The 23,403-nt window shown below is 34.2% G+C and overlaps 16 protein-coding genes and 4 pseudogenes across 20 annotated transcripts, besides 1 other annotated feature; 12 read left to right on the forward strand and 8 right to left on the reverse strand.

Moving 5' to 3' along the window:
- Positions 1-81: 81 nt before the first annotated feature.
- On the forward strand, positions 82-1,818 carry TVAGG3_0912730 (organellar and viral DNA polymerase type B; the record flags this gene model as incomplete). The annotated part of the gene is made up of 1 exon (XM_051251876.1): positions 82-1,818. One exon carries the CDS (start codon positions 82-84, stop codon positions 1,816-1,818), a length of 1,737 nt encoding a protein of 578 aa, XP_051077450.1.
- A 395-nt stretch (positions 1,819-2,213) lies between these two features.
- TVAGG3_0912740 (uncharacterized protein) lies at positions 2,214-2,726 on the reverse strand (the record flags this gene model as incomplete). The annotated part of the gene is made up of 1 exon (XM_051251877.1): positions 2,214-2,726. A coding segment is annotated over one exon (513 nt), but the record flags the coding sequence as incomplete, so codon positions are not given.
- Positions 2,727-2,750: 24 nt separating this feature from the next.
- TVAGG3_0912750 (uncharacterized protein) lies at positions 2,751-3,011 on the reverse strand (the record flags this gene model as incomplete). Its single annotated transcript, XM_051251878.1, has 1 exon — positions 2,751-3,011. The coding sequence occupies one exon, from the start codon at positions 3,009-3,011 to the stop codon at positions 2,751-2,753; it is 261 nt and encodes an 86-aa protein (XP_051077452.1).
- Positions 3,012-3,056: 45 nt separating this feature from the next.
- Positions 3,057-3,482, forward strand: TVAGG3_0912760 (uncharacterized protein; the record flags this gene model as incomplete). Its single annotated transcript, XM_051251879.1, has 1 exon — positions 3,057-3,482. One exon carries the CDS (start codon positions 3,057-3,059, stop codon positions 3,480-3,482), a length of 426 nt encoding a protein of 141 aa, XP_051077453.1.
- Positions 3,483-5,111: 1,629 nt separating this feature from the next.
- Positions 5,112-5,570, forward strand: TVAGG3_0912770 (repellent protein 1 family; the record flags this gene model as incomplete). The annotated part of the gene is made up of 1 exon (XM_001291036.1): positions 5,112-5,570. The coding sequence occupies one exon, from the start codon at positions 5,112-5,114 to the stop codon at positions 5,568-5,570; it is 459 nt and encodes a 152-aa protein (XP_001291037.1).
- A 49-nt stretch (positions 5,571-5,619) lies between these two features.
- On the forward strand, positions 5,620-5,856 carry TVAGG3_0912780 (uncharacterized protein; the record flags this gene model as incomplete). The annotated part of the gene is made up of 1 exon (XM_001291035.1): positions 5,620-5,856. One exon carries the CDS (start codon positions 5,620-5,622, stop codon positions 5,854-5,856), a length of 237 nt encoding a protein of 78 aa, XP_001291036.1.
- Positions 5,857-6,804: 948 nt separating this feature from the next.
- Positions 6,805-23,403: part of a mobile genetic element that runs on past the window's edge.
- Positions 9,178-9,420, forward strand: TVAGG3_0912800 (serine threonine-protein phosphatase family; the record flags this gene model as incomplete). The annotated part of the gene is made up of 1 exon (XM_051251880.1): positions 9,178-9,420. The coding sequence occupies one exon, from the start codon at positions 9,178-9,180 to the stop codon at positions 9,418-9,420; it is 243 nt and encodes an 80-aa protein (XP_051077454.1).
- Positions 9,425-10,271, reverse strand: TVAGG3_0912810 (annotated as a pseudogene). Its single transcript has one exon. A coding segment is annotated over exon 1 (847 nt).
- TVAGG3_0912820 (phage tail repeat-like family) lies at positions 10,290-10,761 on the forward strand (the record flags this gene model as incomplete). The annotated part of the gene is made up of 1 exon (XM_051251881.1): positions 10,290-10,761. A coding segment is annotated over one exon (472 nt), but the record flags the coding sequence as incomplete, so codon positions are not given.
- Positions 10,905-11,579, forward strand: TVAGG3_0912830 (phage tail repeat-like family; the record flags this gene model as incomplete). Its single annotated transcript, XM_051251882.1, has 1 exon — positions 10,905-11,579. The coding sequence occupies one exon, from the start codon at positions 10,905-10,907 to the stop codon at positions 11,577-11,579; it is 675 nt and encodes a 224-aa protein (XP_051077456.1).
- On the forward strand, positions 12,973-13,128 carry TVAGG3_0912840 (uncharacterized protein; the record flags this gene model as incomplete). Its single annotated transcript, XM_051251883.1, has 1 exon — positions 12,973-13,128. One exon carries the CDS (start codon positions 12,973-12,975, stop codon positions 13,126-13,128), a length of 156 nt encoding a protein of 51 aa, XP_051077457.1.
- TVAGG3_0912850 lies at positions 13,148-13,730 on the forward strand (annotated as a pseudogene). The gene has a single exon. A coding segment is annotated over exon 1 (583 nt).
- TVAGG3_0912860 lies at positions 14,401-15,261 on the forward strand (annotated as a pseudogene). Its single transcript has one exon. A coding segment is annotated over exon 1 (861 nt).
- TVAGG3_0912870 (organellar and viral DNA polymerase type B) lies at positions 16,907-17,635 on the forward strand (the record flags this gene model as incomplete). The annotated part of the gene is made up of 1 exon (XM_051251884.1): positions 16,907-17,635. The coding sequence occupies one exon, from the start codon at positions 16,907-16,909 to the stop codon at positions 17,633-17,635; it is 729 nt and encodes a 242-aa protein (XP_051077458.1).
- On the forward strand, positions 18,925-19,383 carry TVAGG3_0912880 (uncharacterized protein; the record flags this gene model as incomplete). The annotated part of the gene is made up of 1 exon (XM_051251885.1): positions 18,925-19,383. The coding sequence occupies one exon, from the start codon at positions 18,925-18,927 to the stop codon at positions 19,381-19,383; it is 459 nt and encodes a 152-aa protein (XP_051077459.1).
- On the reverse strand, positions 19,400-19,819 carry TVAGG3_0912890 (protein of unknown function, DUF4108 family; the record flags this gene model as incomplete). Its single annotated transcript, XM_051251886.1, has 1 exon — positions 19,400-19,819. One exon carries the CDS (start codon positions 19,817-19,819, stop codon positions 19,400-19,402), a length of 420 nt encoding a protein of 139 aa, XP_051077460.1.
- On the reverse strand, positions 19,862-20,446 carry TVAGG3_0912900 (His-Me finger endonucleases family; the record flags this gene model as incomplete). Its single annotated transcript, XM_051251887.1, has 1 exon — positions 19,862-20,446. One exon carries the CDS (start codon positions 20,444-20,446, stop codon positions 19,862-19,864), a length of 585 nt encoding a protein of 194 aa, XP_051077461.1.
- TVAGG3_0912910 (uncharacterized protein) lies at positions 20,536-21,324 on the reverse strand (the record flags this gene model as incomplete). Its single annotated transcript, XM_051251888.1, has 1 exon — positions 20,536-21,324. The coding sequence occupies one exon, from the start codon at positions 21,322-21,324 to the stop codon at positions 20,536-20,538; it is 789 nt and encodes a 262-aa protein (XP_051077462.1).
- On the reverse strand, positions 21,329-21,864 carry TVAGG3_0912920 (annotated as a pseudogene). Its single transcript has one exon. A coding segment is annotated over exon 1 (536 nt).
- On the reverse strand, positions 22,241-23,122 carry TVAGG3_0912930 (protein of unknown function, DUF4106 family; the record flags this gene model as incomplete). Its single annotated transcript, XM_051251889.1, has 1 exon — positions 22,241-23,122. The coding sequence occupies one exon, from the start codon at positions 23,120-23,122 to the stop codon at positions 22,241-22,243; it is 882 nt and encodes a 293-aa protein (XP_051077463.1).

Consider the following 23,403-nt stretch of genomic DNA (forward strand, 5'->3'; position numbering starts at 1 on the left):
ACTGGTTTATATAAAGGACGGGCAATTATTATAAAAGACTCTTACAGTGTTATAAATAAGAAGCTTAAACTATTTCCTGCTATGTTTAACTTACAAACAGGACCGAAAGAAGTATTTCCATACAACTACTACAGCAGTACTTTGTTAACAAATGACAACAGAACTGGTGTCATTTCTGAAGCATGTAAGTTTGTAAAAGATATTGATACATTCATGAAAAACATAGATTCCATCAAAGGTTGCAGAATAGATGAGAACCACTTCGACTTAGAAAAGTATAGTACATTCTATTGCAAACAAGATGTAAGAATTTTAAGAGAAGGTTTTGTTAAGTTCCGCAATGACATATTGAAAGAATTTGATTTAAACGTTTATGACTACGTTAGTATTTGTTCAATTGCTAACAAATTATTTGAGAACAGAGTGTACTTCCCGAATGGAAATTTATATGACCTCTCAAATAAACCAAGAGAATTTATTTCACGCTGTATTCAAGGTGGAAGATGTATGCTGTCAGATAACATGAAACAAAAGAGCGAAAAGAAACTCATTGCTGATTTCGACGCTGTTTCATTATATCCATCAGCTATAGCAAGACTTTATACTTTAGAAGGTATTCCAAAGGTTATGAAGAAAGAAATGTTAAGCACAGAGTATCTCATGAGACATTTATTCAATGACGACCAAAAGGAACCCATTGGTGAAAAGTTTATGTCAGGCTTCTTTGTTCTCATTAAGATAACAGAGATTGGAATACATAGACACTTTCCTTTAATAGTTTGTGACCCTGAACTAAATCCAGAACTTAACGTTCCCAGAAGTTCAAACACTTGCTGTTTAATGTATGTTGACCATATAACATTACAAGACCTCATAAAATATCAAGGTGTCAAATGTGAAGTGTTGCAAGGATACTATTACGATGGAAACAGAGATATTAGAATAAGAGATGAAGTAAAGAAGTTGTTTGAGTTAAGGTTAATGTATAAGAAAGAAGGAAATCCTTTGCAAGAAAATATAAAGCTCATTCTGAACAGTATTTATGGCAAAACTATTCTATCTCCTATTGAGTCAAAAATAACCATAGTAAATGACAAAGATGCTATAAGATATGCCATCAGAAACTACAACCATATAGTGAAGTTCGAAGGTTTGGATGGTTCAGATAAAACTATTTTCAAGCTAACGAAAAGCATTTGCAGACACTTTAACTTCTGTCCACTTGGTGTTAACATTCTGTCTATGTCGAAGAGAATAATGTGTGAAGTATTCTGTACTGCTGAGGACTTAGGAATGGACATCTTTTATAGCGATACGGACAGTATGCATCTCTACAATGAAGATATCCCTCGTTTAGCTGAAGAGTTTGAGAAAGGTTATGGAAGAGTTCTCATTGGTAAAAACCTTGGTCAATTTCATAGCGACTTTGCAGAAATCACACCTGGAAAACAAAGTTTAGCATACAAGTCAATATTTTGTGGAAAGAAGACTTACAAAGACTTACTCACGAATGATTTAAATGAAGTTGCATTTCACTGCAGAATGAAAGGCGTGAAGCAAGATGTTATTGCTTTAACCGCTAATGAAATGTTTCCTGACTCTGTTCAGTGTTTCTATGATGAAGATAAAGGTTTAATGGTTCCGCAAGGAACATATGACAAAGACTCTGAGTTCAGTTTAATGAAACTTTACAAAGCACTTTATGACGGTCAAGAGATTGGATTTGACTTATGTAAGTCATGTCAACCTTGCTTTGAAGAGAAGTTTAACTTCTCAATAACGACTAAAACAAGCTTTATTCGTAAGTTGAAGTTCTGAGGTCATTTATTTTTGTCAGCAATGAGTTCATTCGTGATAAAAATAAGCCGCTAGCGGCAAGGGCGAAGCCCATGTGGTCATTTACAATACTGCGATGGTAGAGTTTAAGAGTTGTACTTCAATGTAGAGACAGTCCTTATGGTCTGGAGGTAAGAACACTGGGCAGTTATGGTCATGAGTGGAGAACATGTCTATCCAAAACTCACGATTGAAGCCAGTTAATTTATAGTATGACCAATGAACTCATTTTCAACTCCCTTACTTAAGTTTGAATATAATATAGCTTGCTTTCTATCCCAAATGCCTGGAAATCTAATTTCGGAAAAATCATTTTTCCTCGGAAGCATTGCATCATAATTGAAAACATTCTTGAAATCATCACTTGGTTCAGAGATTTGAAATCTTATACGTAATGGATTTTCTTTCTTTTTAGCGACTTCATTGAATGGTGAGAATACAATGAATTGACAGTCATGTGTTCCATCTTCATTTGGTACAAACTCGTAATGAAAAGCTATTAATCTTTCTACAATTCCTTCTTCTTTCAGTTGTGCAAGAAACTCACGTAAAGGCTGTAAAGTTTGTACTTCAATGTTAAACTTCTTTTGAAAATTTTCGTAAAATGTAATTATACAGTCTTCTAACGTTGTATCGTCTTTAAAGTATTTGTATATGTGAATGTTTTGGGCGCTTAAAGACTGTTCGTCATTTTCTATCTCGACTTGAAGTATAAAGTCAACCTTTCTGAAAGCACGTGTTATATACATAGATGTTATGCCAATGTACTTCTCTTCATTTATGTTCACAATCCAGTCTGTTGGAAACTTAAACGTTACTCTGTTCCCCTTTATTTTGACGTCAGGGTTTTCACTACTGAACGCAACAGATAAAGGTATTTGTCTATACATTTAATTCGGATAAAAATAAACCATTTACTCTTTCTTTGCTTCAGCTTCTTTAGCTTTTGCTTCAGCTTCTTCTCTAGCTTTCTTCGCCAGCAAACGTGGGTTCTTTTGTCTTCCAGCAGCTAATGCAGCAAGTTGTTTTTCACTAAGTTTTCTCTTTGGTCTCTCTGGCTTTTGTTCTTGTTTTTGTTCCTTCAGTTCGGATAAAATTTGCTCACGAATTTCTTTCTTCAATGCTTCAACATCTATGACCCCTTGGGTCTTGTCCGTAGGGCTTGTCTGAGTCATTTGACTGCAGATAAAAAACAAAATTAAAACTTTAACCGATGTAAAATGAGCTTGTCAAAATCAGAGCGAGAGTCTATTATATTAAATGACGCAAGAGGAATACAACATCCTTTCTATTACGTAAGTCAGAGTAAAGATGGTAAAATATACGTAAGAAAAAGAAAGGTTCCATTAGCAAATGCAGAAAGCGACAACATTAAGGTGTATGGCAAGGGTGAAGTCCGTGTTAAGCCTTCTGTTCAAACTGAGCCACCAAAAGAACAAGAAGAAAAGAAGCCAGATGTTCTTTCAATAACGAACCAAGAGCTTATTGCAAAGTTCGTGAATTTCATTGAAAAACAAACCGAGTCAAAGAACCCTGACCCGCCAGTGAAAGAAGTTGAGACAAAAGAGAATGTACAGTTCATTGAAAATGTCAAGAAACAACTTCCACCACGAATGCCAAGAAGAAGAGTGAGAATAATGAAGTAAATAGATATTTTTATCTGAAGTAAATACATGCAGAACGAACAGTTAAACGAATTTACTCCAGCAGAGCATATTCATCAGATTCGCTCATATTTCGAGATCATAGACAATGCAGTTCAAATTGGTGACACTAATAGAAAATATTCTGACGCAAAGATTCCATCACAACCTGGAACTGCTAAAGATAACACATGGGTAACATTCAATCTCTCACCTCCTGGTGAAAATATGTTGGACCTTTACAATACATTCATTACGTATAAAATGGAAGGTCAATTTATTGTAGATAAAGAAATTGGTTCAGGTTCCAATAAAACAAACCCACCAGGATTTTGGATTGGTTTCGATGACGCTTTCTATGCAGTTGCTGGATATCAAATCCTTGCAAATGGTCGTATCGTATATTCTCAAGACAACGCAAGAGAGAAGCATATATAACTTCAAACTCACAAACTACCGAACAAATAAAGAAAGTAGATTTTCTCAAAGACTCAACATGAAGATGTATGGAGTCATTCGGGAACATGCAGAACAGGACAAATTGTTAGTGGTCCAATTACAGCAGGAAAATCATTTGATTTAAGCTTCGTTTAAGAATTCCTGTTAGAAGATTCCTTCCATTAGAAGCTATTCGATTTATTCCAGCTTTGCAGGAAACATTCAGCTTAAAATAAAGTTCAGTAGCGACGCCTTACAATGCACATCTATATCTGTAAATGATATCATTGCTTTCAATCCAACTCTTTAAAGTTGCATTTGCTTCAGATTCAAATCCACCGACAAATAAATTTGTTCCATGGAATGAAACCATTCACTATGATAACGAAGGCAGTAGAAGCTAGTGGAACAGTTACTATTACAACTGTAACCCAGCAACTATTTCGAACAAAGATGGATTTTAATGAATGTTTCATTCATCCAAAGTCATTCTCTTTAGACCCTAACATTTATACAGAACTTGTAGAACATTATACAAGCGAGGCTTTATGTTTTCCTGTTAAAGTTATGGATTGGATTCCTATGGACGGTTCATTCTCAAGAATACAGATAGTTCAAGTGCAACATTTACAGCAGCTTATACGCCTATTAATGTTAAAAGATATTTGGGCACTATTTAGAAAGAAAAGACAACTATTATGTTAATTTTGAGAACCCTAAGTTTAAATATCTTCAGCTTTCCATGGGAGCTTATGGAAATATGCCTGCAGAAACTGAAAAATCATATGGACCTGTATTTTATGAAATGGTTGCGAACGCCTGCAATACAAACAATGATATGATAGGATTTAATGAAGATGTTATGAGGTCATTGGTGGATGATGGTAGTGTGGAACATAAATGGGATAGCTATGACAACACACATTTCTTATGTGGTTTTCCAACAGAAGTGGACTTTTGCTTCCAGCAAGGTCAAACATCTACTGCTCCAATAACATACAAATTGTCTGTTAAAGACCTATTGAACTAGCAACTGAAAATGTACCAAAGCCACTTATTGGATTTATGAGGGATTGTTGCTTTGCCATTCAGGTGCGTGCTAATGGAATCCCAATAATAAGATTAGATGACTATAACTTAGCTACGGACGACGGTGAGGAATAAAGGATGAACGTTTATTTTTAAAGCTTATAAATGAGTTCTTCATCAAACTCTCGTGAACCTTCACCATCTATGAAACAAACTTTACCAAACGATTATGGAGCACCTATTGAATATTTCTTACGAGCTGCACAATGGCAAAGAGCAGTCTCACCAAGGTTAGGTGTTCCACCAGCTCCTGTCAAAAATAGCATTTGGTCACGTCCTTATATAAGATATGGTCTCCCACTAGGTTTGCTAGCTACAGCAGGAGCAGTTATGATGTTGAAAAGAAATAAAGCAAATGTTGTAAATAATACTGAAGTAGCTGAAGTTAAACAAACTCCAACACCTTCGCCAAAACCAACGCCTTCACAAGCAAAACCTTCAATGACTCCTGAACCTATGGAAGTACAAACTCCTGTTCAAAAGTCAACTCCTAAACCGACTCCAACATTTAAACCAGAACCTACTCCTCAAATAAATCGTAAAACTCCTGCGTTTCCTTACTGAAAAAATAACGTTATTTTTTATTTAATATTAAAATTTTTATTTGATTGAAATGACAAATAAAGTCACTGAAGCAATGAAACAAAAATTTTTGGTAGAATACATTAAATCAGGAACTATTCCAGAAGGTTTTTACGTTCATACTATGAAGGATGGTAGAGTTCAGTTTAGAAAGAGAAAGCAACCATTAGATAGAGAAGGTATATTAAGGAAGATTAAACTTCATGAGGACAACATTGCTGAACTTAAGAAGAAGTTAGAAGAGTTGGAGAAAGGAAGAGAGTTATAAAGCAATGAATTCAACAGGGTGAAAAAAGAGGTGAGATCTCACCACTTCACCTAAATTTATTTTTGTGCTATGTTTTCATACGTGTGAGGGTGGTGATATCATTAATTTTTAAGTTTATTTTTTATTTTATTTTTATTTTATTTTTTTATAAATGACAGAACAAAAGCAACTCATACAAATCGAAAAATATAACAAACATACATTTAAACATTTATTCTTCCTTCCTGAGTATAACATGTTCTTTACACTTCATCCTAGACCAGTTGACTATACATTGACTGTGTATAAAGATTGTCATGGTAGTTTTATAAAAACTTATGATGATGAAGGTAAGTTAACAAGACTATGCATTTCAAAACTTGAGAAACTTTATGACTTCAAGTATGACTACAATAGAGTTAACATTGACGATGAAGAATATAGAAGAAAATTTATGAGAACGTTTATTTTTTCATTAGTGAGTTCGTTAGTGAAAATGTTAGTGAGGTGAAGTGGTTGGCGGCTTTGTAAATATTTAAGGTTAAGTTGGTGTTTGTGTTGTAAAATATACGTTAACGGTTTCGTAAAGTGTCAAATTCACATATAATGGGTAAGTAGGTGCGCAGTGCCACAGTACCCAACTAACCCATACTAACTAAGGGAATAGTTTCATTATGCTTTCAATGACAGCCTTATAATATAATCATAGTTTTCGCTCAATATGCAGCATTTTTTTTTCGAAATCTATGGTCAATATCCTAAATACTGATTGCTTTGCATTCATATCTCTTACATTTTCTATACCCACATCACTATTCATTGCTATTCCTATCTTTTTCATTTTTGTTTGTTTCTCATAATTTCTCAAAAAACATGATAACTTGATATTTGTAAATATCATACTTTATAACGTAAATAAGAACTTGACAAAAAAAAAAAAAAAAAAAAAAAAAAAAAAAAAAAAAAAAAAAAAAAAAAAAAAAAAAAAAAAAAAAAAAAGGTAGTGGGGCTTCCAGGCACTTCGTGCCTTCTAGCCCTGAAGATGTTTAGTATAATTGAAGTTTTTATTCGGAAAATTGTTAGTCTTCTGGGTCGAAAACATTATATAATGTGTCGCTTTTCACAAATTATATATGTTTTCATGTTTTGTCAAGACTTCTTCGTAAATGTTTTGTCAAGACTTCTTCTTCGTAAATGTTTTGTCAAGACTTCTTCTTCGTAAATGTTTTGTCAAGACTTCTTCGTAAATGTTTTGTCAAGACTTCTTCGTAAATGTTTTGTCAAGACTTCTTCTTCGTAAATGTTTGTCAAGACTTCTTCGTAAATGTTTTGTCAAGACTTCTTCGTAAATGTTTTGTCAAGACTTCTTCTTCGTAAATGTTTTGTCAAGACTTCTTCGTAAAATCAGACAAAAATATATTTTAGGTGAAGAGGTGAGATTTCACCTGTTTTTTCACCTAATTTTTCACCCTCTTGAATTTTCATGAAATTTACACCAAAAATATATTTTAGGTGAAGAGGTGAGATTTCACCTGTTTTTTCACCTAATTTTTCACCCTCTTGAATTTTCATGAAATTTACACCAAAAATAATGTTTAGGGTAGAAGGGTAGATTTCACCTGTTTTCTACCCTCTTTTCTACCCTCTTGAATTTTCATGAAATTTACACCAAAAATATACTACTAGGGTCATTTACGAAGAAATCTCAACAAAGTCTTTACGATGAAATCTTGACAAAGTCTTTACGAAGAAGTCTTAACAAAGTCTTTACGAAGAAATTCATGAAAATTCAAGAGGTGAGAAATGAGGTGAAAAAAGAGGTGAAATCTCACCTCTTCACCTAAAATATATTTTTGGTCATTTACGAAGAAGTCTTAACAAAGTCTTTACGAAGAAATCTCAACAAAGTCTTTACGAAGAAATCTCAACAAAGTCTTTACGAAGAAGTCTTGACAAAACATCTGTCACTTTTCAGGAAAAAACATTTTTATTATTATATATAAATGAATTTTACAAAACCACCGCTACCCTTCTTTGGAAATAAGAGTAGATGTAAAGATATTCTATTGAGAGAACTTAAGAAACTACCGAATGGTCTAACATTTGTAGACTTGTTCGGTGGAAGTTTCTATATATCTCATTTGTGCCATATAATATTCCCAGACTCAAAGATTATATGCAATGACTTCGACAACTATATGGACCGTCTCAAACATATACCAGACACAAACAAAATATTGAAAGAGTTAAAAGAAAAGATACCTATAGGTAAGATGGAACGTATACCATTAGATAAGAAAAATACTGTCAGAGAGGTTTTGAAAAAGGCAGAGTATATTGACTGGGATAGTATATCTGCTAGACTATTATATAGTGGTGCTATAAGAGTTCATGACATTGAAACACTTATGTCAAAAGTTTTATATCTTAACTATACAAATGTTTTCAAAGAGGACATAGAAAAATATACTGAGGGTATAGAGTTTGTGAGATGTCATTGGACAGAGTTGTATGAAAAATATAAAGACAAGGAAAATGTTTTCTTTATAGTGGACCCGCCGTTCTATAACACATGGGATTTTCAATACCAAGTAGACTGGACTTTGAGAGACTCTTTAGAAACTTTAGACGTTTTACATAACCATCCATGCTTTTACTTTACATCCGATAAAAGTGGTTTGGAAAGTGTCATGAGATGGTTAGAGGACATACATGACTATGAGTTTAGATACGATAAGATAGAATATGAGAGAGGTCCTATAAACCGGAGAAAGTGTCACAACAAAGAAATTTTATTGGTAAGTAAATGTGGTTTGAAATAGGACTACTTGTTTTAGGTTTTTTCCATTGTGTCATTTACTTATTTGACGTGGCAGAAAGATATAGAGAATATGAAGATGAACCAATGCCTGCAAATGTTCAGTATATGTACTCGTAAGAGATATTTTTATCTAATATTAAATGGACGCACAGAACTTAGCGAATGCACAGCAACCTGGACAACAAACCCAGAGAATATTCCAAATGAAGTTAGAATACAAACTGCAATGGCAAACTATGGTCAAGTGCCAACAGATGTACAAATGCAAACTGCCATGTCAAATGACGCTGCGTTAGGTTTGCCACCATGGTATGCAAATATGAGATGGAAAGAGTTTTATACAAACCCTGAAGTGGGATATAAACAAACTTTATGCAGATGACGCGAACACAGGAGTTGACCCAGAATATGTTTTCTACCAGAGGAGAAACAGAATGTATGAGCTCCAGTTAAAGAATGCTATGGAACTCAACAGGAAACGTAAGAGACTAGGCGGACATTAGATTTTTACACGTAGTAAAATGGGTTTCTTCAGTAAGATAGGAAACTTCTTTCGAAATGTTGGAAGAGGTATATGGAATGGAATAAAATCTGTCGGAAGAGGAATTTGGAACGGAGTCAAAAATATTGGTAAAAGGGTAGGTCAGTTTGTTGGTATTATACCTAAAGACCCTGAACCAGAAGAACAAGCTCCTGTTATACAACAGCCTGAACCTGCACCACAGTCTAGTTGGCAACCAAATCCAACACCTCAGCCGTATTAAAAAATTATATTTTTACCGTTCGATAGTAGTTGTATATGAAACTAAGTTCTAAGTAAAACGCATGGTATAATGGAATTATTCTTTTTCTTCCATCTGTAGTAAACCATACTTGAAAGTCTGAAATACTTCCACTTGGTGGTTCGTATAACTTTGTAGGTTTTTCGTAAAAGTCATTTGCCAAGCATAAGAAAGAGTTTTGGGCGCCAGAAAATGAAGCATGAACAATAATAGCAGCTGGGTCGAAAACATCTTTAAATAATATGGTTCATCTCTTGCATATCGACTGTAAATATTTGCTAAAGGAAGTTTGACTTTCTGATTTAACATTCTTTGCAAATAATACCATGACATTGCAGTGAATTCTGTATATATTTGTTCGTCTTTCTTTGGATTGTCTTCGTAGATTTGAAATGACACTTGTGAATTTTGTTTGTCATATACAATTCTCACATAAAGTGTGCTCTCGGTATTTGCATATTCATCAGCATATTTTGCATAACATGAATTTATTTTATCTTCTATATTTTTAACGCAGTCTGTAGAGAAGATGAAAGGTCAACTTGTATTAGCTCAATTTCTTCCCACATTTTTCGTTTCCCTTCAGATATATAATCTATATGAAACCTTACAATAAATGGAAAACTTTTATCTTCTACAGACACAAATTTTATTCTTCGAAAGCCAACAGCTTTTGTGACGGATGGGTCTCTTAGCCATCTTAATGGGTAGTCAAAACGATAGCCTTCATGCTTTACGGTCTCTGTCTCAAACTTTTGACCGACATTCGTAAAAAGTTCATCTAATGGTTTAGTTGTAGCAACTCTTGAATTTTCTTTTTCTATTGAAAGCATATTTTATCTAGAATAAAAATGTCGAAAGAAACAGCGTCTATGAGAGAAATACAACACAACCGACAACTCATTTTGCAAGCTCTAAATAAGAACACAACAAACTTTTCAAACTATTCTAAGATATCTGAGTCATTGAAAGAAGGAAACTTAAAACTGACATTAAACCCAATGACAGACGAGTTTCTATTTCAAGACAGTAAGAACCATACTGTTTGTATAAATCCAACAAAAGGAACTTTAAACGAGAAACCTATAGATGAACTTCTTTTGAAAGCAGATGTTGACAACAAAGCTGACAAAGAGTATGTCATTGAAAAAGTTCAAGAAGAACATGACAGAGCAGATGCAACATATGCAACAAAAGAGGATGTTGAAAAGAAAGCTGACAAAGAGTATGTTGACGATGAGTTAGCATATCTGGCTAGTGGGTTAGTGAAGAAGGCAGATAAGGAATATGTGGATGAAAAAGACAATGAAATTATAAAAAGGGTTGAATGGTACCATGAACGGACATCGAAGATTTTAGAAGGTAAAGCCAATACAGGGTGGGTTTCAGGATGTTTAGACCTTAAAGCCGACAAAGAAACTGTAGATATGTTGACACAAACGGTTTCAAGTCATACCAGAGGTTTAATGGAAGATGGACAACAGTTGAAAGAGCTTGAGAAAGGTGTTACAGAGTTAAGGAATACAAAAGCAGACTCGACATGGATAAAAGGATATGTAGATGCAACAAAAGAACGTATTTTCGCATGGACAGAAGGAACATACCCACAAAAATATCATAGACATAGCATCTCTGACGTAAATGAACTTGAAGAAAAGTTATATAAAAAAGCAGACAAAACAGAGCTTCAAACATTAAAGACAGAAATACTTCAAACACTATATCCTATAGGTTCTATTTACACGTCAATGAACTCTACCAGACCAGAAGTAGTACTTGGTCTCGGAACTTGGACTCAAATAGTCGACAGGTTTTTGTATTGTGCAAACTCTTCAAAGGAAACAGGTGGAAGTAAAACGATTTCAGGTGAAAACCTACCTGCACACAGTCACTACATAAATTTAACTACAGCTGAAGCAGGTTTGCATAGTCATAGATTTTGGGATTGGTCAGGAATGACAAAAGGTAAAGGATATGATGTTAAAGAGGACGTTAAGTTTGCTATAAATTGTTACTGGAGTAACACTGAGGTAGGAGGAAGCCATACACATCGCGTTTCAGGGTATACGCAAACAACGGGACAAAGTAAAGACTACATGCCACCTTACATGACAGTTTACGCATGGTATAGAATTGCTTAGTCGTCATTTTTCAACTTCTTTAGCATATTCGTCAGGAGTTGTCTTATATTTGTTAGGAACTGTCTTTGAAAGTATACCACCTTGAACCTTAACAAGTTTGAAACGAGGTCTGACAATAGTAGTTTTATCTTCTGCTTGCAGTCTGTACATTTTGCCATGTTTGCCTAAAACTTCATAATATTCTCTTGTATACTTTCTTCTATTTTTACGAACACGAATGTGAGTACCTGTCGAGTTCCCATTGTTGTCATAGTCAATAGTATTTTCATATGGGTCGCGTTTAGGTATTTCTATTTTTACCTTATCTCCTTTCTTAAGTTTGAAGCCTGGCATTCTTTCTTGTTTGTCTCTTTTGACTAAACTATTAAATATATAGTCTTTCTCTAAGTCGGGGTTGTTTTTCATTTCTTCGGGGGAGTGGTTTCCCAAACCTTTTTGTTTACGGTTATTGTAAATATTTAAAACTTGTCTCATCTTTGCCATGGAGAAGTGTCTGTACTTGTCGTCATATGACATTTCACCTACCTCACCACCTTGTGGTTGGTTTAAGTCTCTTAAGATTTTTATACAACCGTCAATGACACCAAGAGCAGAATGGTTTTGGTCGACAATGAAATATTGGTTTACATTTTTTGAACGCAGATAGTTTTTTACATCATCTGATTTGAAAGAACTTTCACAGTCAGATGTCAGTTTTGTTGGATGGTATTTGTCAACGAATATTGTCAAAGCAGTTTTCACATCTAAAATATTTTTGGACTGTAATGGTATGGCTTCACAGTATCTTGTGTTTTGACCGACAAATATTAGCCAGTATGGAGGTCCATCTGTTCTAACTCTCGGAATGTTTTCCAAGATATCCATAAACCAAGCATTTGGTGTTGAACTAAAGATTTTTACCATGAGTGCTTTCTTTGTTGCCTTAGAAACATAGGGGTCCTTGTTTGGATTCGTCATTTTTTAACCCATAAGAAATGGGTTTATTTGGCGCATTAGCAGGAGTTGCATCCAGATTTTTGCCCGCAGTGGGAACAATAGCTAGAGGTGCATTTGGAATTGGAAGGAAGATTTTGAGTACATTAGGTATACTTAAAGAGAAAGCACAACCTATTATACAAACTGTACAGAAAGGTTGGGGGTAGCACGAGATGCAGCAAATCTTATTCCAAATCCTGAAACAAGAGGAAAAGTTCAAGGATGGATGGACAATGTAGGAAGACAAGCAGGAAACTATTATAACAAAGCAAATGACTACTATAACCAAGCAGGACACTATATGGACCAAGGTGAAAGATTCTTTAACAGAGGATATAACCATGCACAACAGTGGGTAAACAATAACCAACCGCAACCACCTCAAACTTGGGAATGTAAAGTTTTTTACTGAGATGAAATGAACAATACAGCATTGAGACAAATGGGTTCAAGATGGATTTGTCGACTTCCAGCAGTTACACAACCACGTGTTTGTCAAGTTCTTCCTATACCTCAGGAAGTTTTAGACCGACTTAAAAAACCTAAACAACCAGTTGAAAACAAACCAAACTAAAATTTTTTACTGAGATGAAATGACCGAAGAAGTTGAAACGGTAGATTTGACACCACAAACAAAAAGTTCAGAACCATTGTCAAAACCTGTCAAAGAACTTACAGATGAAGAGAAAAATTCAATAATAGAAAGTGCCAGGTCTGGAAATACAAACCCTAACTACAAAGTCACTTTTCATAGAAATGGAACGGCTAGTATCTCAAAAAAGAAACAGACTCTCACAAATAAAATATTGAAGTCTGAAGGAATTTTCGAGACAAAAGATGGAAAAGTATACTTCACTGACAAACAGTTCATTATAGAACATCTCATTGACTTAGAGTCAAAATATTCTAAACTTTACAACAAACACAAAAGTTGAAAGGAAAACAAAACAGATGGCATATGATATTTACGAAGATGTTGACGACACAACCATACCTGCAAGTGAGGTAAAGTCAGAGGAACCGAAAAGTGACGAAAAACCAATAGAAGAAGGGAAGCCAAAAACTGAAGATAAACCAAAACCAAAGTTTAGTTTCCAAACTAAACCAAGTCAACCTTCATTAGCTGGTATGGGTTGGCGTCAAAGACTTCTGGTAGCGGGAGGTTACGTAAAGTAAAGAAAACAGTATATTTTTAAAAAAATATTTTTTTATTTTATTTGAAATGTACGCCGAGTTTGTTGGAGTAGACCGTTGGGAAACTTGTTTGTTAGATGAGAAATATGAAATTCACTGTTCTGAGCCTTTTGAAATAAGGAAGAAAGAGACAAAAAGAGTTTTAAGCGAATGGGAGCGAAATGACGGATATGCTAATATGAGGATGAGTGGAAAACACTATCTTAAACATGTCGTCATTGCAACTCATTTTATACCGAATCCTAACAATCTACCTTTTGTAGACCATATAAACCATATAAGAAACGACAATAGACTTAAAAACTTGCGTTGGGTCACTCGTTCTGAAAACAATAAGAACATAAGCAAATTTGGAGATATTGTATTCGAATTTGTCGACGAACTAGAAGATGAAGCAATTGAAATTAGAGACTATGGTAAGCATACGTTTGAGTTTTACTACTATAGCGAAGAACAAGACTCTTTCTACTTTTATACCGGCGTAAACTATAGGAAATTACAAGTATATTTTACTAAGGCGGGCTATGCTCATGTAAACGCTAGAGATACAGATGGAAAACGCGTTCGAATACTTCTTAACAAATTCAAGAAGCTATATGGCATACCATTTTAAAACATTTTTTTTAAAACAGTATATTTTTACATATATTAAATGTTTCAGGTTGAAAAACAAAGAACAAAAGTAGCAGATACAAAACCGTTAGACTATATCTTTACAAACGCTGGTAGGACTATATCAGATGAAGAAATTTCATCCCGTACTTACAGGTTTGACTATCCAATTCGTTGGCTTCAAAGTCCTTCAGATGCAAAGGCAATAGGATTTAGAAGAGTTTTGTTTTCAAATAGAACGAACGCTTTTATGTTCGCAGTATATTTTCATGGGCAGTATAGAGGTTCTGATGGTCTAATAGACAGATTTGACGAAATGAGAATCTTTACAGTTCGTTCAGACGAAAGTCTTGAGAAAACTCTAAATGACTTTCAAACTCAAATAAACAAATACTACTGGGAATTTCAAGAAAAATATGAGTCTTTACTAAACGGAACGTACTATCTGAAAGTAGAATATGACAAGATGAACTCCACCGTTTCATTTCAAAAGATTGAAATTAACCCTCCAAGAGATACACAGTTTTTATTTTGGCAAGTAGACAAACGTTCTTGGGCACAATTTCTTCGGTTACTAAACCAGAACGAACCATTACCACCTGACGGTCCGTTCTGGTTTATACGCCCACCAACAGATTTGACAGTTTATAGAAACGTGTTTTGACCCTCAAAATGTTATGTGTCATGCAAGTTTCAGTTCAAGCAACAATAGTTTTCTTTGTATTGGTAAGGACTTTTATGACTTTGCTTCTAAATTTTTACGAACCACCGAGTAACAGTTTCTCTGACTTTCAAGTTTGGTTTCACAACAAATGGTGTGCAACATATTGTTCCATTGTACTACGACTTTATCTCGAATTGTTTCATATATAACTACGGAGAAGTGCTGAAAAAGTATTGAAAAATAATGTTTATGTTAGAATGTTAGATCTAACACGTTTTCTAACACGTTTTCTAACATCGTAGAAAACTCATGAAACTCTTGAATTTTCATGAATTTCATCGTAAATGTTTTGTCGAAACTTCTTCATCGTATATTTTTTGTTAAGATTTCATCGTATATTTTTTGTTAAGACTTCTTCGTAAATGTTTTGTCAAGACTTCTTCTCCGTAATGAGTGTAAATCAGACCAAAAAATAAGTTTATGTTAGAATGTTAGATCTAACATGTTTTCTAACATGTTTTTCTAACATAAACATTATTTTTGCTGAATTCCGTATGAAATTTCATGAGTTTTGTGTGTTTTAGACCATGTTAGAAAACGTGTTAGAAAACATGTTAGATCTAACATTCTAACATAAACATTATTTTTGCTGAAAAATGACCAAATTTCATGAGTTTTGTATGTAAGAACAGTATGTCAGTCGAAGCAAAAACGTTCACGAACAAATCTAATGGCGAAACATTCACAAAAGGCACTTACAACGGTATTGAAGTCTTACGTAGAGACATGGATGGTTATATAAATGCAACAAAATGTGTCAGCAGTTAGGAAAGACTTTAGAAAGTTGTTGGAAATAAGTCCTGGGAAGAGTATTATAAGGCATTTGTGAAGAATATACCAACCCGCCGGAAACAGCGGGTTGCTTTTTATACAAAATTCATGCAGGAATTCCTGATGAAATCAAACAGGTTAGAGGAACGTATGTAGACCCAAGACTTATAAACTATATAGCAATGTGGGCTTCTCCAAAATATTGTATAGCAGTTGGAAAATTATGGACTCCATAGACAAGAAAGTTCATGAGAAATTAGATGAAGAAGAACTTGAAGATACAGTAGAGAATGCAAAACCTTGTTCGAAGAAGAAGTTAGAAAAATGCATGAAAAACAAATAGAACATGAACGTGAGATATGTTCTGGTTATAGAGACTCTCCATACGAACTAGACCAATGGGAACAAGAAGATTTAAAGAGAGAATTTAGAGAATATGAACTCGCTAAAGTTTCATTAGAAGCTACAGAAGAAGAGGTTAAAAGCTTGGGTCGTTTTGTACAAAATATTGTGAGTAAATGAACCATTTTTTTCGACAAAATATATTTTAGGTGAAGAGGTGAGATTTCACCTCTTTTTTCACCTGTTTTTTCACCCGTTGGATTTTGTATAAAAGCAACCGGAAGAATTCTGGCGGTTACTATATTCTTCACAAAATGCTTGTTTTGAGGTCGAGCCACTTTTGGCTCCACCTGTTTTTTCAACCAAAGCTCATTTTTTTCGGCAAAAATATATTTTAGGTGAAGAGGTGAAATCTCACCCGTTTTCTCACCTGTTTTCTCACCCGTTGAATTTTCATGAATTTCCTTAAGATAAAAAAAGTTAGTTTTTAAAAAAAATATTTTTTTATTTTTATTGTAAGAACATGTTAGCAACAACTTCACCAAACTCGTTAGTCATGAACCCAACATCTATGTTAGTAGAGATGAAAAGCTTCATTCCTTCTTCATATACTTTCGAAACAGAAATCCAGAAGATAAAGCAAGAACTTCTCCAAGGAGATTTAGATTGCACTGCAAAAGATGAAACAAATGAACAGTATCTTTATGAAATGCAGGACCTCATCGACCATCTACCTAAACTTCCTGAAATTCAGCAGCAAAAGCTCACTATTCCTGAATTCGATGAAATAGAAGTGAAACCAACTGACTCAGTAGAAATAAAGAAGTTCATACGAAAGGTAAACTATGAGTTTCTAGGATTTCATTGCAACCACAAAGTCATGGACAAAGACTGCGATATGGTATATAAGAACATCTCTGACATATATAAATCTGGGGAGTTTAAGACCTACGACAACTTTGTTTCGTTAGTTGCAAAATGTGTATGGCAGATAAGAGATAAAGATAAAAGAGGTAAAGTATGGAACGAACAGATAAGACCCGCTATGTTTGAGATGAAGAGAGCAATTGACGCCTTAGTTGTTTTAGCAGGTAAGGTTTCAGAATATAACGCAAAAATGAACCCGCAATGTTCTAAATGTAAAGCAGCAATGAGGAAATATAACTACTCCGTCAAAGAGATAGAACGTATGCGAAACGACTATGCAGATTTAAAGAAAGAAGCAGAAAAACCAGCAGAAGATAAAATGGACATGTTAGAATTTCTGAACAAAAACTATCCAACAGCAGAAGATTTCCTTCTATCTGACGTCAAGAAGAAATATAAAGAAACCTTCGGCATTGTTAAAACATTCGATGTACTGACAGAAGAAATAGAAGCTACGAAATTGTTCAGGATTTCAAATATACATCGTACAATTCATGTAAAACGCTTATAAAATAACTAGGGTGAGAAAAGAGGTGAAAAAACAGGTGAAATCTCACCTCTTCACCTCAATTATATTTTTGCTGAATTCTGAGTAAAATGACCAAATTTCATTATATAACTGTTATGAGTGACGAAGAGAACTTTGACACTTCGTAAAAAAATCCCTGAAATCATATCTTTTATACAAAATTCAAGAGGTGAAAAAAGAGGTGAAAAAACAGGTGAAATCTCACCTCTTCACCTAAAATATATTTTTGCTGAAAAAAATGACCAAATTTCATGAAATTTCTCTAGACCGACTTTTACAGGGGTAGCCAAAACTCATGAAAATCGTGAAAAATAACAGAGTATTTTGACAACTTCAAACAAGCAGAGTAAATGAACTCTTTATTTTTATTGACTTTTTACAATTTGAACTTTGTTCGCGTAGATATGAATTCTGAAAGAAGTATGAGGGTCTTGTATGACTTTGTACTTCTCCCATAGTTCATGTCTGTCAACTTACCTGCCATGGACTCTTTCATAAGTTCCATGAATCGTCTTCGGACAATCCGGGGAAAAGTATGATATCAGTAAGTATTCTCTTTACATCCTTACTTAAACTCTTGGCTGTCTGTACACAAATGCAACTGAGATGTTAAACTGTGTCTGAGCTTCTTAAGAATTCGACACATGTCTTGTTCTCTGTTCTTTAACAAAGGATGAGAAGCAAAGTCATCTAAGATAAGAAGACATCTATGAGGGTATGTCTTCCAATCGTAAGATTGCAATTTCTTCGAAATGTATTCTATCTCTTTCTGTTTGTTTCTGAAGTGTTTCTTCTCTAATATTCTCTGCATTCCTCATTTGGGTCTTTAAACTTAGAATTTATATACTCATTTATAGCATTATACTTCAAAACCCTTCTTTGGTACTTCTTTATCCAATCTAACAACTCAGTATCCTTTATACATACTAACTTAGACTTCTTTATAATATCTTTGAACGAATTGACGGTTTGGTCAAATTGACCAGAAGTACTACAAATACAACTAACTCATAAAATGGGTTCTTCTCATCTAGTTCTTGTTGTTGTGCAGCCATTTTAAGATAAGTGAAAGTCTTACCCGACCCAGGTGGTGCAATTAGACCTGTTATACCATTCTGAGCAAATAAGAACTTGTCATGTATAGGTTTTATCTGAGCATTTTCTAACTTCCTCTTGTTCTTGTTTAAAACATTCTCAAATTTCTTGTCAATGTCAGCAAACTTTTTTTCTAACATATTTTTAGAAAAATTAAAATTTTTATCTTTTAGAAAATGTCTAGCGATTTCGCTATCTATATTCGAGACAAGCTTTTCGACAGCAAAACATCTGTCGACCATAAAATCTTACATAGTGTAAACAAGAAAGGTGAATTTGTTCTAAAGTTCTGTTTCTGGGAATATGACAAGAACCATAAAACATTAAGCAGAGAAGTCTTAAAATTTGTCAATGACAGACTTGTTGACAGAGATGACGCCTCTTGGAAAGATGAAGTCCAACAAAAGTTCTTAGAATGCAAAGAAGACACATGCGCTGTTCTTGAAGATGAAATAGAAAACAGAATAGAAGAGCTATTAAAGGACAAAGAACTTTTACAAAAATATGGTTCGGAGAAATTTGACATAACTCCACCAGAAAAGAAGAAGAAGAAGAGAGAAAAGAAAGAAAAGAAAGTAGAAGAAGAGAAAAAAGAACCTGAACCAGAGCCAGAGAAGAAGAAATTTGACATGTAAAAATAAAATTTTATTTTTAGAACATTTCTGGGTCAATGTCAATGTTCTCTTCCTCTTTAGGAGCAAACACTGGCTTAGACTCTAAAATCTTTTTACCTAATTTACCCTGAACTTCAACTATCTTAGACTCATAATATTCATAGTCGTCTGTCTTCTTTGGTTCATAAGGTATAACAAGTTTGTATGCTTTGCCTTCTTTAAGGTTTGAAAACCTTCTGTCAAAATTTTCTTTGACTGCTAACAAACCTTCTATGTCTAAGTCTTCAAATTTCGCACCATTTTTAGTCACAATAGCAAACTTAACTGGTTCGATGTTCCAAACTTTGTCAAATGAAGACTTTTCAAAATGGTAGAAGTAAACATTCAAATATATGAATGGGTCGAGTTCTTCTTTGACTTCTGTCATGTACTTGTTTACTGAAATATATTTCATCATCTTTTCTATCGGATAAAAAAATATTTTTTTTTAAAAAACGTTTTAAAATGGTATGCCATATAGCTTCTTGAATTTGTTAAGAAATAGTCTAACGTATTTTCCATCTGTATCTCTAGCGTATACATAAGCATAGTCTGCCTTAGTAAAACATACTTGTAATTTTCTATAGTTTACGCCGGTATAAAAGTAGAAAGAGTCCTGTTCTTCGCTGTAGTAGTAAAACTCAAACGTATGCTTGCCATAGTCTGTAATTTCAATTGCTTCATCTTCTAGTTCGTCGACAAATTCGAATACTATATCTCCAAATTTGCTTTTGTTCTTATTGTTTTCAGAACCAGTGACCCAACGTAAGTTTTCAAGTCTATTGTCGTTTCTTATACGGTTTATATGGTCTACAAAAGGTAAATTGTTAGGATTCAGTATAAAATGAGTTGCAATGACAACATGTTTAAGATAGTGTTTTCCACCCATCTTCATATCAGCATATCCGTCATTTCGCTCCCATTCGCTTAAAACTCTTTTTGTCTTTTTGTTTCTGACTTCAAATGACTCACAACAGTGAATTTCATATTTCTCATCTAACAAACAAGTTTTCCAACAGTCTTTTCCGACAGACTCAGCGTACATTTCAAATAAAATAAAAAACAGTATTTTTTTTATTCTTGACTTTGTTGTTCTTGAGCTATTTGTTGTTCTTGAGCTATTTGTTGCATTTGTTATTCTTGACTTTGTTGTTGCATTTGTTGTTCTTGAGCTATTTGTTGTTGAAGTTGTTCTTGTAGTACAATACTTTCACCAGTTGCATCTTCCAATTCGAAACTTTCTGCCGTCATTGACAAATACATAGGACATAAAAGTTTTACAGGAACAAAGTTTGCGTCAACTAATGTCAACGTTATACTTGCCAAAGTGTTTGAGTTCACTAAGGTTGAAAATTCTGCATTCGAATGAACAATAGGCAAACCAGCAGAGAAAGTATTGTTTATACGCATAAGTATCTTTTGGTCATAATAGTTTCTGTCGACATTCGAATAACACTTTGAACCTAAGTTTGAAACAATATATAAAATAGGTGTACTTAAAGTCAATGGAATAGACATTCCTTGTATGACACCTTTTCCTGTTATAGGAAACTGTTGGTAGTAAAAACCAGAAATAAGTTTTGTATTATAGCTCATATCGTTTATACTAAACTCAGTCGGACATCCAAACATAATGAAACCTGCTCTAGTTGCAGCACATGTTACATCCGTCCTTAAAGTATTAAATAAGTCAACAAAACCTGTTGGTGGTATATCTGAGTAAGTATCTTCAAAGAAGTATTTTTTACCATTCACAACAATAAAATCTTCTGGTGTCAAAAGAGCAAAACAGGCTTTAGTCGTCATCGTGTTTAAGGTCAGTTTACAATATCGTCCTTGAGGACTTTGTAAGTTTGTTGTTATAGAATTATATGACTCAGGGTTTTTAGTCGTAATAGTATAAACCACTATGTCTTCTGCCATTTACTTAGCAAGTAAATTTTAATGAAATGTTGTGGTCGTCAAATATTTTATGACGTCTGGGAAACTATATTTTAAGTTCAACGTTTCACCTCCTTTCATAACGTATATCTTGTCAATGACATTATATGAAACACCACAGCAAGCAATGTCGGGCTCTATTTCTTTGATGTTTATATCGTCTGCCTCTGTCAAAAGTTTCAATAGTTCTTTCAAAACTTCACGAGGTGCGATGACATATGAGTTCACTTTTACAGGGTTGTGCTCAACCAAGTTTAACATTATACCCAAAGCCTGACAAATCTTCTCCTGAGTTTTAAGTTTGTCTTTAAGTTGTTGGTAGTCGTTTCGAATATCTGCAACAGAACTTAAGTCTCTGCTAACTTCAGGGTATGTTGGTTGTTCTTTTACAGGAACTATTGTTATACCATCTTCGTCTTCGTATGGTTTCCCCACTTCAACATCTCTTTCTTTGACATTGACAACAACACTTTGACTGTTTGTTTGAGTTGGTGAATTTAACTTCACATCTGCCACCGCCATTAAACCTTTTGAAACACTCACGCTTCTATTTTTCGGAAATGACATTTTACTTAGAATAAAAAGATGGACGTATTCGAGTATCTCTTCGAATTGAAGCAGAACAAAGTTTACACACACAAACAATACAAATACATTGACAGAATAGTTCTTTATACAAACAATGGAAAATGTTATAGAATAGCAGTCTTTGCTGAACCAAAATATTTTCATAAAGCAAAGAAAGTTGGTATAACCGAGATGGTGAAAGTTCTTGACGTTGACAAAAATATAACAACAAAACTGACCGATATTTCTAAAGGTAAGTTTTTAATACAATACTATGTCAAAACTGGCGTACTGTCAATATTTGACGGAGAGAAGTCAGTTCAAGAACAACTTACTGACCTGCTGCCAAAATCTGCTCGATGGAAGCTGTCGTTATACCAATCTGAGGAGCCCCAGCAGGTTTCATCGAACGAATCTTCAAAAGAGCATCTTCCGTGAAAAGTGCTATTGGTTTTGTAAACTTCTTTGCTCTCAATTCATTTGGACCGTCTCTGTCACCAGTATATTGTATTTGAACTGTACCAACAGTTGAAATACCACCCATAAAGTCTTCTGAGTCAGCAAATGGAATGCCAAGCCAAAAGTTTGAACGGTCTCCATTTGTATATTGAGTGTTTTGAGCTCCTGTATGGGTCCATACTTTCACATATGGCATAATAGAACTTTGCATTTCAGGGTTAATGGTTGTTGTGAAGTTGTTGTTAAAGTTCATAGCATCTAATGTCAAGTTGTATGACCTCATATCCTCAACTGTAGAATATTCTTCTCTTGGATAGTATTTGCCATCTATGTTTATATGGTATTTAATACCAGGGTTGTAGAAGCAAGAATAGTCATTTATAGTTCGTCTGAACAGTACAAACATAGTATCTGCATGTTTCATTGCAGTTGTTAAAGCAATATCTGTTCTTGCACCTGGGTCAGCACTTTGGTTTCCAACTTCACCTGCAAAGTCTTTGACAGATATTTGGTGTATAGGGAACATAAGTGGAACTGCAATATATTTGGCAGCTAAAGCATTTGAAATATCTGGGTCCAACATATAGACTGCAAGTCTGCTTTCTATTCTCTTGCATTCAAATTTTTCGCATGTGAACTTAACTGGGTCCCAAGCATCTCCAGCAGCATTGAAATAATAGTTTACTTCAGTGTTGAGGTTTGAGAAACCAAAGTCTAAGTCAACTTTGTTTTTGCAAAAGTCGGCGAATGACATTTTATTTGTTCCCACTACTTCTGTAAGAGTGAATGGGTCTTGTGTTGGTGCAATGACTAAGTTATTTTTGCTTGGAGTAAGTTCGATAGAAATTTTTCCTGCCCAGTTTGGCAAGTATCTTAAAAACCTGAAGATGAGGAAAGATGACAAAGGAACTCTAAGTTTCAATTTTACTTTGGTTACTGCTGCTGCATTTTGTCCAGAAAGGTTAACATAAACTCCTGGAACGTTAGGGTCAAGTCTTCTTATTTTCTCAATAGTTGCATACTGGTCTGTTTGTT

This window comes from Trichomonas vaginalis, chromosome I, assembly GCF_026262505.1.
Source record: "Trichomonas vaginalis G3 chromosome I, whole genome shotgun sequence".
Lineage (NCBI taxonomy): Eukaryota > Parabasalia > Trichomonadida > Trichomonadidae > Trichomonas > Trichomonas vaginalis.